Raw genomic sequence first — 16,310 nt, 5'->3', positions numbered from 1 at the left:
TATCAGCACCAGATCCCCTGCATTTTACCCTCCGCTCCTCTAAAGGAGGAAATCCCTGCTCACAGAATTCGCCCCGGCAGCCGGGTTTTCCACTACACTGTTACACTTACGTCAACCCCCTAGGATGTGTTTACTTCTAGGAAGCTAAAAACAAAGCAACGGGCAATTTAGAACAGCTTAGACCAGCACAACACAGCCCTGGTGTGCAAATGCAGTCTGCACTGATAGCAACACGCAGCCTGCAGCCTAAATGTAATCAGGTATAAGGGTGTGCAAAGGACATTTTCAGTTTGGTTTGTTCATTCATTTCAGCTTTTTTTTTTTGCCAGCATTTTATTCAGTTTGTTTCAGTAGTTTATGCATATAAATGCTATTTTACATGCATAAAACTGAAATTTTATGTGCGTGAGTTTTACTTAACACACAAAAAATTAATTTTATGTGCATAAAAAATGAATGAGCTTAAACTAGCAAATGAAAACAAATGCACATCCCTACTAAAGTGTACTACCGTGATTGCAAGCATTAACCCGTGTTTAAAGCACTGTTGGTTTGTGCAATCTAGTTTATATGTTAATTCTGCTTTTAACTCTGGTTAGATTAGCTTGTGAACAATGTTCCCTCTAAGGATTGGGTTGCTGTGTACAAAACCTTTTGCTCATGAGCAGAAAAGGTTGATCATTACCCTGTGAGCACTACTTTCTTTGATGCAAAAAGCATTATCCATTTTATCCTTACAGCAACCCAGTCCTTAGAAGGAACATTAGTAGCAGCAACAGGGATGGATTTATGATTTTGCAGCCCCTAGGCACTGCTCATGCTATCGCCCCCCTCCCCAGACAAGGGAAAACAGAGCATAAGGTCTAAGGGGCAGCCTTTTTTGCTTTGCTGTATCTGCTCCAGGCTCACCTCCTCTTCTCATATTCCCTGAAAGACAGGGACTGCTTTAGGGCCAATGCAATATAAATCGCGGAAAGCGAGCACTGAAAAGTCAGTGCCCGCTTTCCCAACGCACGCATGGCACCCGCAAGTCTGTCGAGTTTTTTTTTTTTTTTATTATTTTTTAATTTAAAAAAGAAGTAAAGAAAAGCGTTTTTTTTTTCTGCTTTTCTGTACTTCTTTTACCTGCGCTCAGCTATTAACGCCTGCTCCAGGCAGGCGTTAATAGCTGAGCGCTATTACATTCACTCCGCATCCAACGCGGGTTAAATAGGCGCTAATCCCCCTATTGCATTAGGGGTGGATTAGCGCCTATTTAACCCACATCAGCGTGCGAGTTATACAGTGCGCTGGGCTGAGCATACTGTATTGCATTGGCTCCTTAGGTAGCAGAGTGGCTTTTCTTTGCTCCCTGCTGTGTGCGCTGGCCTCACCCCTCTCCTCTAGTTGCCTGCACAGAAAAGTAGGGAAGGGTGTGGAATAGGGAGTAAAGCAGCTTTTCTTTGCTCTGTCTTTTCCAGCGTTACCCCTCCCCTCCTGTTCTCTGCGCTGAGAGAGGAGGGGCTGGAGCAGGAATCAGAAGGTGTTCTCTGCTGAGTGAGATACAGCACAGCCAGGAGGCAGCAAATCCTCAGCCAGCTTGCTGCCCCAGGCACAAGCCTAAAGTGCCTATTGACAAATACAGGCTTGAGCAGTCTACACACAAACTTTCTCATATACACACACAAACACCCCACCTCCCAACACACTTGCATATTCACTTTCATACTCTTTCTTATATACATATGCTCATTCTCACAAACACACACACACTCACTCATTTCTTTCATTCACTCCCCAGACTCTCAAGAACATTTGCACTCATTCAGTTCTGCTCCTCTTCCACACACACATTCATCTCAGTAACTGCAAACCCTTCACTGCCAGGCACTTTAAGAAGTAACACAAACCCCTGAGAAAAACAAAAAAAAAGTCACCTAGAACCTTGCCATACCATAACAACACTATCACATGACCCAAACAGCTTCAGCCCTATCTATGACATGGCAGCAATGCAAATATGATACCATGCCCTAGAACACTAATACACCACCTACTGAGGTTAATAGAACAAGCCAGACTGCTACAAAGCCCTACAGAGAAACTACATGCCAGCAGAATACTGCATCTCAGCTACCCATGCAGAACACAGGCAGAGCCTTACCTAATACAGAATAAGGGACTACAAATTAGAAACAGAAACATGCAGACAAAAATAAAATGGCAAGCCCAAGAGACCAGACTCTGAACAGTGTAATACTGAAGAAGGAACAAAATACAAATATGTAATGCATATTCCCAAAGATAACATATGCCAAGTTCTAAAAATTCAAAATATTTTTTTCTTTTGTTGTTTGGTCTTATTTTTCTAATCGGTTGATCCCAGGCATTTTTTCCCCCCATGTTCCCTTTCTTGGTCTTTTCCCAATTCCTTTTACAGGGTCTATTTCTTCTCTCTCCACCTATTATCTTTCCTTCCTCCCTCAAACACACATTTAGGCTCTCATTCTCACCCACTGCCTCTCTCTCTCTTCGACATATGTTCTCACTTCACATGCTGTCTCACACACAGGCTCCCATTCTCACATGCTGTCTCACACATAGGCTCTCTCTCATACACACAAGCTCTTGTATGCTCTCTTTCTCACATGCTCTTTCTCTCTTTCTCTCACACACACACACACACACACACACTAGCTCCCACTCTTATATACTGTCTCTCTCACACACACACATGGTTCTAACTTTCACATTCTGTCTCTCTTTCATCATTCACACTTACTCTCACAAATGCTGTCTCACTCACACATATGGCTCACACTTTCACATGTTATCTCTCATACATGTCTCTCTCATATGCTGCCTCACACACATACACACACACACACACAGGCTCTCACTCTCACATGCTGTCTCTCACACACAAAGGCTCTCAACTCACTCTCACACTTACACACACACTCTCTCTCTCTCTCTCTCTCTACAGGGCCTCAGCTTCCCTCTCCCCTCTGGGCCTCCTCTTGGGCTGCCACGAGATGGGATCCATGGTGGCACTGCCACAGACACTGCTCATTTTCTGCACATGGGCCAATGCTCTTCCTCCTTCCTGCCTGTGCGGCTCTAGCGACTTTTTTTTTTTCTGGGACTGAGCAGCAGGAAGAAAGAGGAGCACCCAGAGTTTTGGGGCCTCTTCTTTTCTTTGGGCTGTGGTGGGATGGTCTCCACCATGGCCCCGCCGGTCTTCCTGCGTGGGGGCGTAAAAGCTGCATGCAGCTGTGAGATCAGTCGTGTGTGGCTGTGCATGCACGCCGTTTAGAGGGAATAGTGCTTGTGAGTTTTAATGCCAACACCTATGCTAGTGAGGTAACGAGATACATACTGTGCAAAACAGCTCATTACCCATTAGCACATATAAAATGAACTCATACTAAAATGCACAAAAGTTAGCACAGGTTCATTAATGCTAAAACCTTAACTACACCTCAAGGAGGTGCAGTTAGGTTTATGAGAAAACATCCACATTATTGAGCTAACTTTAACACTTTCACACAAAACTGATTTGCTAATTAACTCATTAAGGGCCAGTGCTAATGCACTTTACTACATTGTCCCCTAGGTATCTCTCTTGACCACTGCTTCAAACCCTAATATAATCCCGTGGTTACTGGAGGCAAACTTTCAACACTAACCTTCTTCAAATAGCTACTTTTCCCTGACCAAGGAAAAGTCTGCTTTTTCTTGTGTACCTTCCTCAGCAAACCGTTGCGTACAGTTGGGTAAAGCACAAATAAGACCATACCCTACAAATGAACTTGCTGCTTCATCACTGATTCATTGAGAACGATTCCATTTCAGCCAAATGACTTTTTTTTTTTTTCCTACAGGTGACCTTGGGCAAGTCACTTCACCCTCCATTGCCGCAGGTACAAACTTAGGACCTTATTTACTAAGCAATTTTCCCAGAGACACAGAATGGGAGAAAACCTTTAGTAAACAGCACCCCTCCCCCCCCCTCCCTTGGACTGTAAGCCCTCTGGGGACAGGGAAATACCTGGACCTAATCAATTTTGAAAGGCAGACTATAGATCAGATAAATAAATCAATAATAAAGTGTTCCATCTGCCAGGACAGTTTTAGCAGGAAGCTGCTGGTCAAATGCAACTTCCCTCACGAATTACTTACAATTGCCAACAAACAGGAGTGAAAGGGGATCCCTTCCAGCACCCCCCCCCCCCCTCCAGCACTTACTGGTTTGTACAGGTCATTGGCGTGGTGGTCATCGGCCACGGCACTGGTGGAATTCCTTTCCATGGCTTCGAGAGAATAAAAATCGTACAATTAGCACAAAGGAAAGCAGAGCCGGCGGCAATGCGCTTTCCCACCCTAACTCTGACGGTACTACCGCAAGCAGCCATGATAATGTTCCGAACAACTTGGCCTGATCGATACAGACTCTCTAATAACTACAGGTACCGTCAGACAATGCAGCTATTCCCTATGTTCGGCAGATCCTGAACATTTAAGTACCTTTGGCTTTTCTTGGGTGCAGAAGTAGCTGCGTGCGTTTCTCTTTCTGACCTTGTAAAGATGAGCTGGAGGGTCAAAAGAAACCTCGATTCCCTCACATGGCGAAAACCCAAACAGGGGAAACCCGTAGCACTAATTACGATCCTCGGCAGCCTGCAGCAATATCTCTGCAGCTTCCAAAGAAATGAAGAATTACCTGGACCAAGAAAGCAGTTCGTAGCATTCACGCTTCGAGTAGCATCTGACATTACATTTTAAGGGCAATATGTGCTTGTCAGTCACTCTGACCCCCCCCTCCCCCCCCCCCTTGTTGAATGCTTGCAAAATTGTTTTAATAGCTGGTTCTATATTTATCACTTTGGATCAGTGCAGGTCCACGGCTTCGACTCTGCAGTGTCAGTTTCCCAGACAGCCAGCAGGATCTGGAAAATAGTGGATAGAAAAAGAGCTGCTAATGTTACACATATCCCAGACCTGCTCTGCCCAGCAGTGCCGTAAGTAAGCACACACTTATTATACAGGGCATATCACGGTAACAGAGCAGAGTTTTATTCAGTGGAAGCCTTAAAAGTTCCTATTGTGTAATATTTCCCTAAGAGGCCACTTTCATGGGTCGATTTAAACATCAATGCTCTGTGGAAGTCTAAAACATGCTGTGGTAATTTCTCCTACATCTGCCTATATATATACACCCACGCTTCAAAGTTTAACTTCATGAATAATGCATCAACAGCCATCTCTATATCTGTTTAAAGTATGCTATATAGTCGTGCTCAGGCTTTCTGAATGTATGTCAGCCTTATGTGCTATTACTTTCCTTTATAAACTGGCACGTTCTGATTAGAACAGCTATGCACAGATTCGTAGCAGGGCAATTTGGCACCTATGGCCAAGTTAAAAAAGTGCACTTTTGCCCTGTACACCAGTGTTTCTCAAGTCTGTCCTGGAGTAACCCCCCAGCTATTCTGACCTTCAGGATATCTATAATGAATATGCATGAGATAGCTTTATATGTACTGCCCCCAGGAGAAGCAGCGTGGAGGTTAGGAGGAGATAGCAGCAGGACTCAGAACCCAGCCACCCCTTCTTCCAGCTCCTGTTTGGCCATCCTTATGCTTCACAGCAGCTGTCGATGCAACTTTTCCCTCCTGTTATGTTTCTGTAAGGATGTGAACCCTGGGCCGAGGTGCGAGGTGTCTCCATCCACAGGGAGGAGCCCTGTGGGCCTCACCGTCAGCAGGCGTGGTCCCAGTAGCACAGGACACAGCTGTTAGGCAGAGACTTTATTATGAAGGAAGGAAGGCAGAACCCGCAGAGCGGGAAATGCAATTAAATACAGTTCTGAGCAGTGGGGTAAACCCAGGATGATGTCACTGATGTAGAGGTCCAATAGTGGCCCACAGAGTGGGGTACGCCAGGAAGTCCCTTCGGACTAGTAGAGGTATCTCAGAAGTGTAGATCTGGTAGTGGCCAGGAAGCCCCTGTAGATGAATAGAGATTACCTCAGCAATGCAGATCTGGTAGTGGCCCGCGGAGCATTGTACGCCATGGATGTCTGTACTGAAGATGATGCTAGTGAGGTAGTCAGGTGCAGGAACCTGGAAGTGGATCTCGTAGGTGGAATGGCACTTCCCAGTGACACAGGGTATGCAGGATCAACTTCTACTGAAGAAGGGATGGTAGTGGCCCGGAGTATGGGGTACACCGTAGAGAAGCTTCAGTAAGCTGGTATCATTGATGTTATAATCTGGTATGGTTGTGGATCCTGGATCATAGTGAGAGCTGACTCCACCCACAGGGAGGAGCCCTGTGGGGACTCACTACGATAGGCATGGCCTCAGCTGAGACAGACACAGATGTAAGAGGCTTTATTATACTGGAAACGTGGGTAGTACCCACAGCATGGAGAGAAAACACAGTCCAGATTAGTAAGGCTGCTCGATGATGATATCCCTGGTAGTGGCCCACAGAGCAGGGTTCTCCAGGAAACTCCTCTCTTGATGACACACCTCTCAGGTTAGATCTGGTAGTGGCCCACAGCACCGGATATGCCGAGGATCAGCAAGTAGTAGTTCAGAGAGGTACAGGAGGTCAGCAGAGCAGTGTAGATGATGGTACTCACTCCATAGTGTAGAAAGGTAGCTGGGATGACCATGGTAGTGGCCCAAGGCACGAGGTACACCAGCAGTTCCATCAGTAAGATGGTAGAAGTGAGAATAGCACTCACAAGGCTGAACAGGCAGGATCCCAAACAAGGATAAATGGATTCTCCAGGCAGGAAGGCCCTCCGAGGAGCGGATAGCCTGAACGTAACAAGGCCCCCGAGGAGTGGGTACCTAAGGCGTTCTAAGTCCAGGAGTTCAGGAACCAGTTCAGAGTAGTGAAGCAAAGCATCTCCAAAGGAGTGGAATAAGCAGGAAAGAAGTCCTTGCTAACTTGTAGGAAGCATGGTCTGGATGGCATAAATACATTTAGCGGGTGACATCATGCGGAGGGGATGCCCCCGAGGTTCCCGCCATGACGTGAATAAGAGAGGCCCTGGCGTGCACGTGCACGCGTGCCCTAGGTAATCCACGATTCAAGATGGAGGACGGGACTGCCCACGCTGTTTCGGTGACGCCGGTGAAGGCAGCGCTTGCAGGCTGAGGCCGCCATGGCCTTCAGAATCGCTGGTGCAGGGAAAAGAGAGGTGAGCAGCAAAGGTCGCAGCTGCCTGCGACCGACGGGCGCAACAGTTGAGTCTGTAGAAAGGTACTCACAAGAGGAGTTCCAGGAGAGTGTCCCGAGAAGCGAGACAGATAGAAGTCCAAGGCAGGAAGGCCCTCCAAGGAGCGGATAGCTAGGAACACAGAAGTGCCCCCGAGGAGCGGGTATCCAGAGCATCCTTACGCCAGGAGAGAATCTGGAACTGAAGTTCAAGAATGGAGTGGATTCAGCAACGAGGGAACTCCTTGCTAACTCGTAAGAGCAACGGGCTGGTCAGCTTAAGTACAGCAGCGAGTTGACATCATCCGGAGGGGATGCCCCCGAGGTTCCCGCCATGATGTGTACAAAGGAGGCCCTTGCGTGCGCGCGCGCGTGTCTTAGGTGATTCCGGAAACAAGATGGCAGTTGGCAGTGCCCACGCTGTCCCGGGGACCCGGGGAGGTTGGCATTGGCTGGCGGAGGCCGCCATTTTTCCTAGGATTGACAGTGCAGGGAAAAAAGAGGTGAGCATGAGAGGTCGCAGCCATCTGCAACCGACGGGCATAACACCTCAATAAGGCTAAAAATGGAAACATGGGGAAAGCCATGAGTATGTGCTCCTCCAATACTAACTGACCCCTGTACCCTGGATAACTGCATATGGTGGCCGGCATTACTGCATCACACTATGATGCCCTTCCTGCACTGGCACCTATGGCCATAGGCTAGCTACAGCACGTGCTATGCAAACTGTTTTGCATCGATTTCAAATGTTTCGAATTTTTATTGCAATTGTAGAACGAGCTGTCTCTTTCCAATATTTGGGCACATTGTTTCCTTTCCTGTATACAGAAGAGTCCACAGGACATCAATAAGTGGATTATTTTTATTTATTTATTTATTTATTTATGTATTATTTTTATATACCGACATTCGATCACATCGGTTTACATTCAGGTACTGTAGGTATTTCCCTATCCCCAGATTAACATCACAAAATTGATAATCAGCCACTTTTAATATAAGGTAAAGTAATAATGTCAAAGGACACCAACAGATTTGAGAGAGGAAGAGAGAGAGAGAGAGTGTGTGTGTGTGTTTGTGTGTGTGTGTGTGTGGGGGGGGGGTGATCTGGCCAACTTGAAGGTGATCTGGCCAACTTGAAGGTGATGTGGCCAACTTGAAGGCAATGCACTATTGTTTGCCTTCATCAGGTTACCTGCTCATATCCGTACTGTGATTTGTACTAGGCCAATCATGTACAGCGTGAATAGTCTTGACTTTTAGTTTTGTAATTTTTTTTTTTAATTGACGTAGAGATAGTAATGAGCTTCCAGCTAAGGAATGACACAGTGTCAGGGACCTGGTTAAATGTATCTGCTGACCCACCTCACCTCCAATTTCAGAGGCTGTGTGATGGAGATAGCTGCCGATAAGGAACTTGCTTCTGTAACTGTCATAAACTGTATGGGGAAAACTCTGTACCCTGTAAAATGCTACTTACAAGCTGATGTTGATGTTAAGCATCTTGACAGTGTGTATTCTAGCAGAGAATAATATGGTAGATGCTTGTATTTATAACTGTATGTCAGTAAAACGCCTTCTGCTAGACCTTGCTATATATGTTGAAACAATTTTTATTAACTTTTCACATAATACACTGAAACAACCGTCTGGGTACGGGTTAACTCTGCGCCCGCTCCCAACGTCACTGAAAACAACATTTGTGGTAACAAGAAAAACAGGACCCCCCCCCCCTACCTCCCACAACCCACAACCCAACCCCCAAACCCTTGCTGTATATTATAACAGCAACAGGAATGTTTCAATTGAGAGAAATGCTAGAAGTCAAAAGAAGAAAACTTGTTTCTAGTAACAATGATTTGATTTAATTTATCTGATTTATAATTCACGTTTCAAGAGCTCAAGACTGAAGAGCATTAATTGAGGTCTTGTCTTATTGAGGAAAAAAATGGATTATAGCAATGCATATATGTATCCAAACGAATTGTGTTACAGAAAAAAAACCAACAGCATTTTCTTTCTCAAAAAAAAATAAATAAATAAAAAAGACCAGCTATAATTTCTCCCTCTGTGCCAGAAATGATCTTTTCTCATGCAAATGCTGGGCTAAGGTAAGAAAGGAAGCCAGGGAGACAGAAATAGGTGGCAGCTTAACCCTGTCTTCTGGGCACATCCAGTCTTCTCGCTTTCCCTTCTCACTGCAACTTTTCCCAGATTTTTGGAATGATTCTGCACTAAGATCAGTGCACTTTCTTTCTAACTGGAGAGGCAGAGTAGCAGCCAGTTTTACTTTTTTTTTTTTTTTTATATATAATTGGATCAAATTGCTGAATAAACATCAATAAATCCAACCTGCAGTGATGGTTAAGCAAACGAAAAATCTAGTGCTCTATGTAGATCAAAAAAGTATTTAAATGGCTCGGCAAACGGGCACAGGAACGCCTTCCAAAGAGGGTGGGGGGGGAGTGGGTGGGAAGGGAGGGGGCAGGGAAAGGGTCAAAACAAAATACAGCACATGTTAAGATATAAATGAGAACACACTGATGTCAAGAGTTATACCAGTTTTGTTTGTTTATTTTATTTTATTTCCTGACATTCAAAGTTGTATGTGTTAATCTCAATTGATTGTGATTGTTAAATAATTTTCAATAAAATATTTAAAAAAAAAGGATTTAAAAACAAAATGAAATATACATAGCATAAGGTGTCATATAAAGGCATCAGAAAACCTGTCTCAGTGCCTGCACTGTAAGACTGCAATAGCTTCAAAAAATCCATATATTCAGTCTTTTCAATCTACAGAAAGGGGATTTTTCTGTATTTTACACAATTAGGTTTGAACAGGAGCTTCTGCTTGGTAAGCTTAGAGGTTAACTCTCCCCTACAGCTGTATGTGGTAACTTGGGTGATAGCAGCTTGGGAAACAACCAGGAGGAATAAGGAGGCAGACTCTGGCTGTGTCCTGTATGTGTAATTTATTTACAGTGAAAGAAAAGTCAAACAAATGCAGCTCACCTTAAGTTCAGGTACTGTAGTATGCACATCAAAAACCAGAGGTTTTAGCATAGGCTGGCTTCCTGCCTACTCTCCGGGACCTGTCTAACCTTTCTAGGCCCTGAGTTTTTGTGGGTCTGGATCTTAAGGAAGATCGGGCGAGACAGCTGTGCCCTATCCCCTAAGGTAGTCTGAGGGACTTTCCTATAGACTCCCTTACATACCCTCCCCCTCAGCTCACCCTTATCCAGGTGAGCGCCTGCCTGTATCAGGGACACCTTTTGGGACAGGAAATCCACATTGGTGTTTTCCTTTCCTGCCCTATATTGTGTTTCATAGTTGAAGAGCTGTAGGGTCAGTAACCATCTCATTACCCTCGTATTGGACTCCTTATTTCTATTTATCCAAAAGAGTGGTTGGTTGTCCATTACAAGTGCGAACTGCTGTCCCAGCAGGTAGTGGCGCAAGGCTTCTAAGGCCCTCTTGACTACCAAGACCTCCATCTCGACAGTTGAATAACACTTTTTCTGTGTATCAGCTTCTGGCTAATGTTTGCCATAGGATATTCTTGGCCATCCTTCTCTTGGACTAAGACTGCTCCAAGCCTACTTCTGAGGTATTGGTCTGCACTGTGAAGGGTTTGATAAAGTCTTGACTGATCAGAACCAGTTCAGAGCATAACGCCTCTTTCAGAGCCTGGAAAACCTTCTCTGTTTCAGCTGACCACTGGACCTTCTCAGGTGCTTTCTTCACCAACAGCCTTGTGAGAGGTTCTGCCATCTCCAAATAACCGGGGATAAATCTTCTATAATACCCCATGATGCCTAGGAACTTTTGCTTTTGTTTGTGGAGACTGGCACCCGGGTTATCACCTCAAACTTCCAGGTCTGCAGATGAACCTTGCCCTTCCCAGGGTGTTGCCAAGATATTGGACTTGCCCCCCAGGAAGCACTTCAGAGAGTTGGCCGTCAGTCCTGCTTTCCTCAGACTGGTTAGCACGGCCTGGAGTTGGCTTAGATCTGTCTTCCAATCTGAGCTGTACACCACAATGTCATCAAAATAGGCGGCTGCATACCCTTAATGTGGGCAGAGCAGGTGATTGACCAAGTCCTAAAATGTGCAGGGGCACCATGGAGTCCAAAAGGGAGGTCGGTGAACTGGAAAAGTCCCCCTGGCATTAAGAACACAGTCTTCTCCTTCGCTGCTGACATGAGAGGCACCTGCCAATACCCTTTGTAAGTTATAGAACAGAGATGAACTAGGCTGATCCCAGATTCTCAATAAGCTCATCCAATTGAGATATTGGGTATGCATCATGTTGTGAGAACTTGTTGACCTTTTTAAAGTCAATGCAGATCCTTATGCTGCCATCTGGCTTTGGCACCAATCACTGTTAGCTCCCCTCTAACTCCGAGCCAAAGCATCTCCTTCACTTTGGTCTCAATGACATGGAGTCTGGCTTCAGAAATTCAATAGGGTCATTGCTGCACAAAAACTTCAGGAGGTATAATGATGTCAGACTGCACTAGGCGTGTACAACCTGGTAGGTTCAAGAAGATCTCCTTATTTTGTTTCACCAGCTGCTTTAAGTCAACTATCTGTGCAGTGGACAGCTGTTCTCCGAAAGGAATCTGGGTTTGGTCCACTTCAGGTCTGCCTTTTGGACCAAATTCTTCTTCTTGTACACTCCACACACTTTTGGAACCCACTTCTTTAGAAGGTTTATTTGGTACATCTGAGTTTTCTTTTGTTTATCAGACTGGGCTATTTTGTAATCCACAGGCCTTGTTTTCTCCAAAACTTCATAGAGCACTTGCCAGTGGGCTAATAGCTTGCTTTCCAAAGAGGAGAGTAGGACAAGGATGCAGTCCCCTGGCTGGAATACTTTTTGGAACGATTATAAAAGTTTGGGCTTGGGTAGCCTGAGCCATCTCTAGGCATAGTCGGGCCACCTCTCCAGATTTTTTTAAAGCAATTTTGAACTCGGAGAATGCAGTCCACTAGGTCCTGCCCAGGGTTTCCTTCGTCTTCCCGAGTTTCCCGAGCTATATCCAAAATTCCTCTAGGCCTTCTCCCATACAGTAGTTCAAAAGGGGAAAATCTCATCAAGCTCTGGGGAACTTTGTGGATTGTGAACAGCACCTAGGGCAGCAAGGAATCCCAGTTCTTGCCGTCTTCATCCACAAATTTCCTCAACATTTGCTTGAGCGTCTGGTTGAAGCAATCAATGAAAACATCAGTCTGAGGGTGACATACCGAGGTGCGCAGAGTCTTAATCTTAAGAAAGGTGCAGAGTTGTTTCATTACCTTGGACATGAACGGGGTGCCCTGATCTGTCAGGATCTCCTTGGGCAGCCCAAGTTGTGAAAACACTAGGGATGTGAATCGTTTTAGGACGATTAAAATTATCGTCCGATAATTTTAATATCGTCTTAAACCGTTATGGAACACAATACAATACAGATTCTAACGATTTATCGTTATAAATCGTTAGAATCGTGAGCCGGCACACTAAAACCCCCTAAAACCCACCCCGACCCTTTAAATTAAATCCCCCACCCTCCCGAACCCCCCCCAAATAACTTAAATAACCTGCAGGTCCAGCGGCGGTCCAGAACGGCAGCGGTCCGGAACGGGCTCCTGCTCCTGCATCTTGTCGTCTTCGGCCGGCGCCATTTTCCAAAATGGCGCCGAAAAATGGCGGCGGCCATAGACGAAAAAGATTGGACGGCAGGAGGTCCTTCCGGACCCCCGCTGGACTTTTGGCAAGTCTCGTGGGGGTCAGGAGGCCCCCCACAAGCTGGCCAAAAGTTCCTGGAGGTCCAGCGGGGGTCAGGGAGCGATTTCCCGCCGCGAATCGTTTTCGTACGGAAAATGGCGCCGGCAGGAGATCGACTGCAGGAGGTCGTTCAGCGAGGGTTCCGGCGCCTCGCTGAACGACCTCCTGCAGTCGATCTCCTGCCGGCGCCATTTTCCGTACGAAAACGATTCGCGGCGGGAAATCGCTCCCTGACCCCCGCTGGACCTCCAGGAACTTTTGGCCAGCTTGTGGGGGGCCTCCTGACCCCCACGAGACTTGCCAAAAGTCCAGCGGGGGTCCGGAAGGACCTCCTGCCGTCCAATCTTTTTCGTCTATGGCCGCCGCCATTTTTCGGCGCCATTTTGGAAAATGGCGCCGGCCGAAGACGACAAGATGCAGGAGCAGGAGCCCGTTCCGGACCGCTGCCGTTCCGGACCGCCGCTGGACCCGCAGGTTATTTAAGTTATTTGGGGGTGGGGGATTTAATTTAAAGGGTCGGGGGTGGGTTTTAGGGGGTTTTAATGTGCCGGTTTTTCGATTTTTCGATTTTTCGATTTTTTAACGATTTTTCACGATTTTTCACGATATTTTACCCCCCCCAAACGGCAACAATACGATTCCCTCCCCCTCCCAGCCGAAATCGATCGTTAAGACGATCGAGGACACGATTCACATCCCTAGAAAACACTTCCATTAGGGCAGTTGTCACTTCATGTTCCATAGCGGTATTGCCTCTGGATATCTTGTGTCACAGTCCAGAATGATGAGGATGTACTTAATTCCTCAAGTAGATCTCTCTAGAGGCCCCATAAAGTCCATGCCCACCCTTTTGAAAGGGGTCTCGATTATGGGCATTGGTATGAAAAGTGCCACCCAAACACCAGCAGGCTTTGTAAGTTGGCAGATAGGGCAGGAACAGCAAAACAACTGGACCTGTTTATATAGGCCTGGCCAACTGAACTGTGCCAATATTTTCTCTTGTATATTTACCTCCCCTAGTTGACCCCCTAGAAGGTGGCTGTGAGCTGGTTATATAACCTTCTGGTGATATGGTTTGGGAACCAGGAGTTGTTCTATCAATTTCCTCTCCACAGTTCCCTTTGTAACTCGGTAAAGTAGGCTCCCTTTCATTACGAAATAAGGAGGAATAGGCTGTTAGCTGTGACCCAGAGACTGGCTTTCTGTCCACCCTTTGTATATGCTCCCAGCCCCATTTAAAGGACTCTCTTCTGGGAAATATGAGCTTTGCCAGCAAGCCACTTCATCAGGGTTTAAACACTAACTTCCCTTCTCCCTGACCTTTGCCTGAATAAAAGCATCACTTGTGCTTAGGCCTCTCTGCCTAGGAAAGGATACCTGACTGTCATGTATTTCTCTGGCTTATAATTATTCCTGATAGCCTGAAAGTAGGGCTGGGTGTTCCCTAGTCAGAGGCAGGACAAAGTCAGGAGGTATAGATTTCAGCAGCCAATGAGATGATCCGTGCACACCCCCTGAGCCAAAGCCAATAGTGTAGGGACTCGTCTGTTGCTATGGGGAAAGTAGCCAATCATGTAATGACACATCATCTGCCTTTGTATGAATGTACAATAAAAGAGAGCGCCGAAGTGTGCTCCAGCCCTTTTTCTGCCTGCGATGAAAGCTGCCTGAAGTGTCTTCTTTGCCTCCATACTCTACATCTGGTGATCCCGCGACGTGATGATAAACTCTCTGCTCATTCGGCTGGACATAGCTTAGATGCGCATCGTTCAACAGATTTGCAAATCGTAAGTATATTAAAGTACTTTTTAGTATATTTAAGTATTTTTTAGCAAGTTTGTTCCCCACATTCGTGAGCAATGGGAGGTGATTTATCTATACAGCAGAGGCTACATGCCAAGGAGCTGCAGAAAATCATCAAGAATCATTATTTCGTCACCAGGGGGGAAATAGCACAAGTCAGATTAGGGGATTTAGAAAAATTAATAAGTGAAATAGCTTGCCGCTGCCCTTGGTATTCAGAAACGGGGACTCTAAATATCCAGGACTGGATTTCAATAGGCAATTGTCTTCATACGGCTCCAAGGTCCCCAATCAGGCAGTTATTGTTATGGCAAAAATGTACAGAGGCCATAGAGCACATGGGGATAAAAAGTCTCAAACAATCTTCAACTCATGTGCCTTTAGAAGCAGACAGTAAAAAGGCAGGCAATACACTCCATTCACCTACCCTTCCCCCACCTTATCTTCAAAATCCCTCAGAGCCAGCAAATTCTTTGTATCCTCAGCTCCCCATACCTACACCCAAGGCACAAACCATTCACACATCTCCGCCCTCTTTAGAAAACCAGCTCTTGAGCACAATTAAGCTACAACCTGGCATGGGAAGGGTGGTCCGCATGGGGTTTCAGCAGGAACAGGAGAAAGGAAATCTTACAGGAGAAGAATTATTAGAAGGGCTTCAAGCCTTTCCCATTACAGAAAGGATCAATGATCAAGGCGGGACAGAATATAATTGGACCCCCCTTCCCTATAGTATCCTCAGAGAACTCCGTACAAGCATTAAGGAGACAGGTTTCCATTCCTCTTACACCCGAGGTTTGTTAGAGGGTTTGTCTAATGGCTACAAATTAGTTCCCCAAGATTGGAAGGATTTATCCCGCATGCTCCTCACCCCAGCCCAGTATGTAGTATGGGAATCTGAATACCAAAGGGAAGCATTAATAGCGGGAGCCAATTCGGGTGGCGCCTACCTCCCAGAACAGCTATATGGGTCAGGTCAATTTGCTACCATGGAACAACAAGCAATTGGCATACCAGCGGTCGCTTATCCAGCGTTAGTCCGCTGCATGAATAAAGCCTTTAAAAAGGTCCCCGATTCAGGGAAGGTTACAAAGTCATTCACAATGACCCGCCAGGCAGCCACAGAGCCCTATACACAATTTATTGATCGCTTGCAGGAAGCCATTCGGCGACAGGTAGACAATACAGAAGCAAGTGTGGAACTCATAACAAAGTTAGCTTTTGAAAATGCAAATGCCGACTGCCGTAAGGTTTTACAACCCATAGTTGGCAGACCTGATTACACCCTAGCAGACATGCTTAAAGCATGTGCAGATGTAGGTACCCATGCTTTTCAAATGGATGCCCTCGCTTTCGCCCTGCAGAAAGGCCAACCCAAAGGTACATGCTTTAATTGTAAGAGACCTGGCCACTTTAAGCAACAGTGTCGAGCCCCAGGTGGCGGAGCGTATAAGAGAACCAACTCTGCAGGGGACCCCAGATCACGACCAAAAACTGTATGCCCCAAATGTAAAAAAGG

The 16,310-nt window shown here is 46.0% G+C and overlaps 1 protein-coding gene across 4 annotated transcripts in view; it reads right to left on the bottom strand.

Annotated features, from left to right (window-relative positions):
- The window catches only part of ATP1B4 (ATPase Na+/K+ transporting family member beta 4), a 92,987-nt gene extending 88,203 nt beyond the window's left edge, over window positions 1–4,784 (bottom strand). For 3 of the 4 annotated variants that reach the window (XR_003857592.1, XM_029607841.1, XM_029607843.1), the window contains exons 1-2: window positions 4,703–4,784; window positions 4,228–4,292 (exon numbers count right to left, since the gene is read on the bottom strand). Coding sequence is in view for 3 of the 4 variants with exons in the window: in XM_029607841.1 (XP_029463701.1) it covers window positions 4,228–4,292; window positions 4,703–4,754 (117 nt within the window). In the remaining variant the exon portion in view is untranslated. The other variant, XM_029607842.1, reaches the window with a different exon arrangement.
- Window positions 4,785–16,310: the final 11,526 nt, after the last annotated feature.

The sequence above is a fragment of the Rhinatrema bivittatum genome, chromosome 6 (assembly GCF_901001135.1).
Source record: "Rhinatrema bivittatum chromosome 6, aRhiBiv1.1, whole genome shotgun sequence".
Taxonomy (NCBI): Eukaryota; Metazoa; Chordata; class Amphibia; order Gymnophiona; family Rhinatrematidae; genus Rhinatrema; species Rhinatrema bivittatum.
The sequence above is the reverse complement of the archived record's forward strand: the minus strand, read 5'-3'. Positions and strand labels throughout refer to the sequence as shown.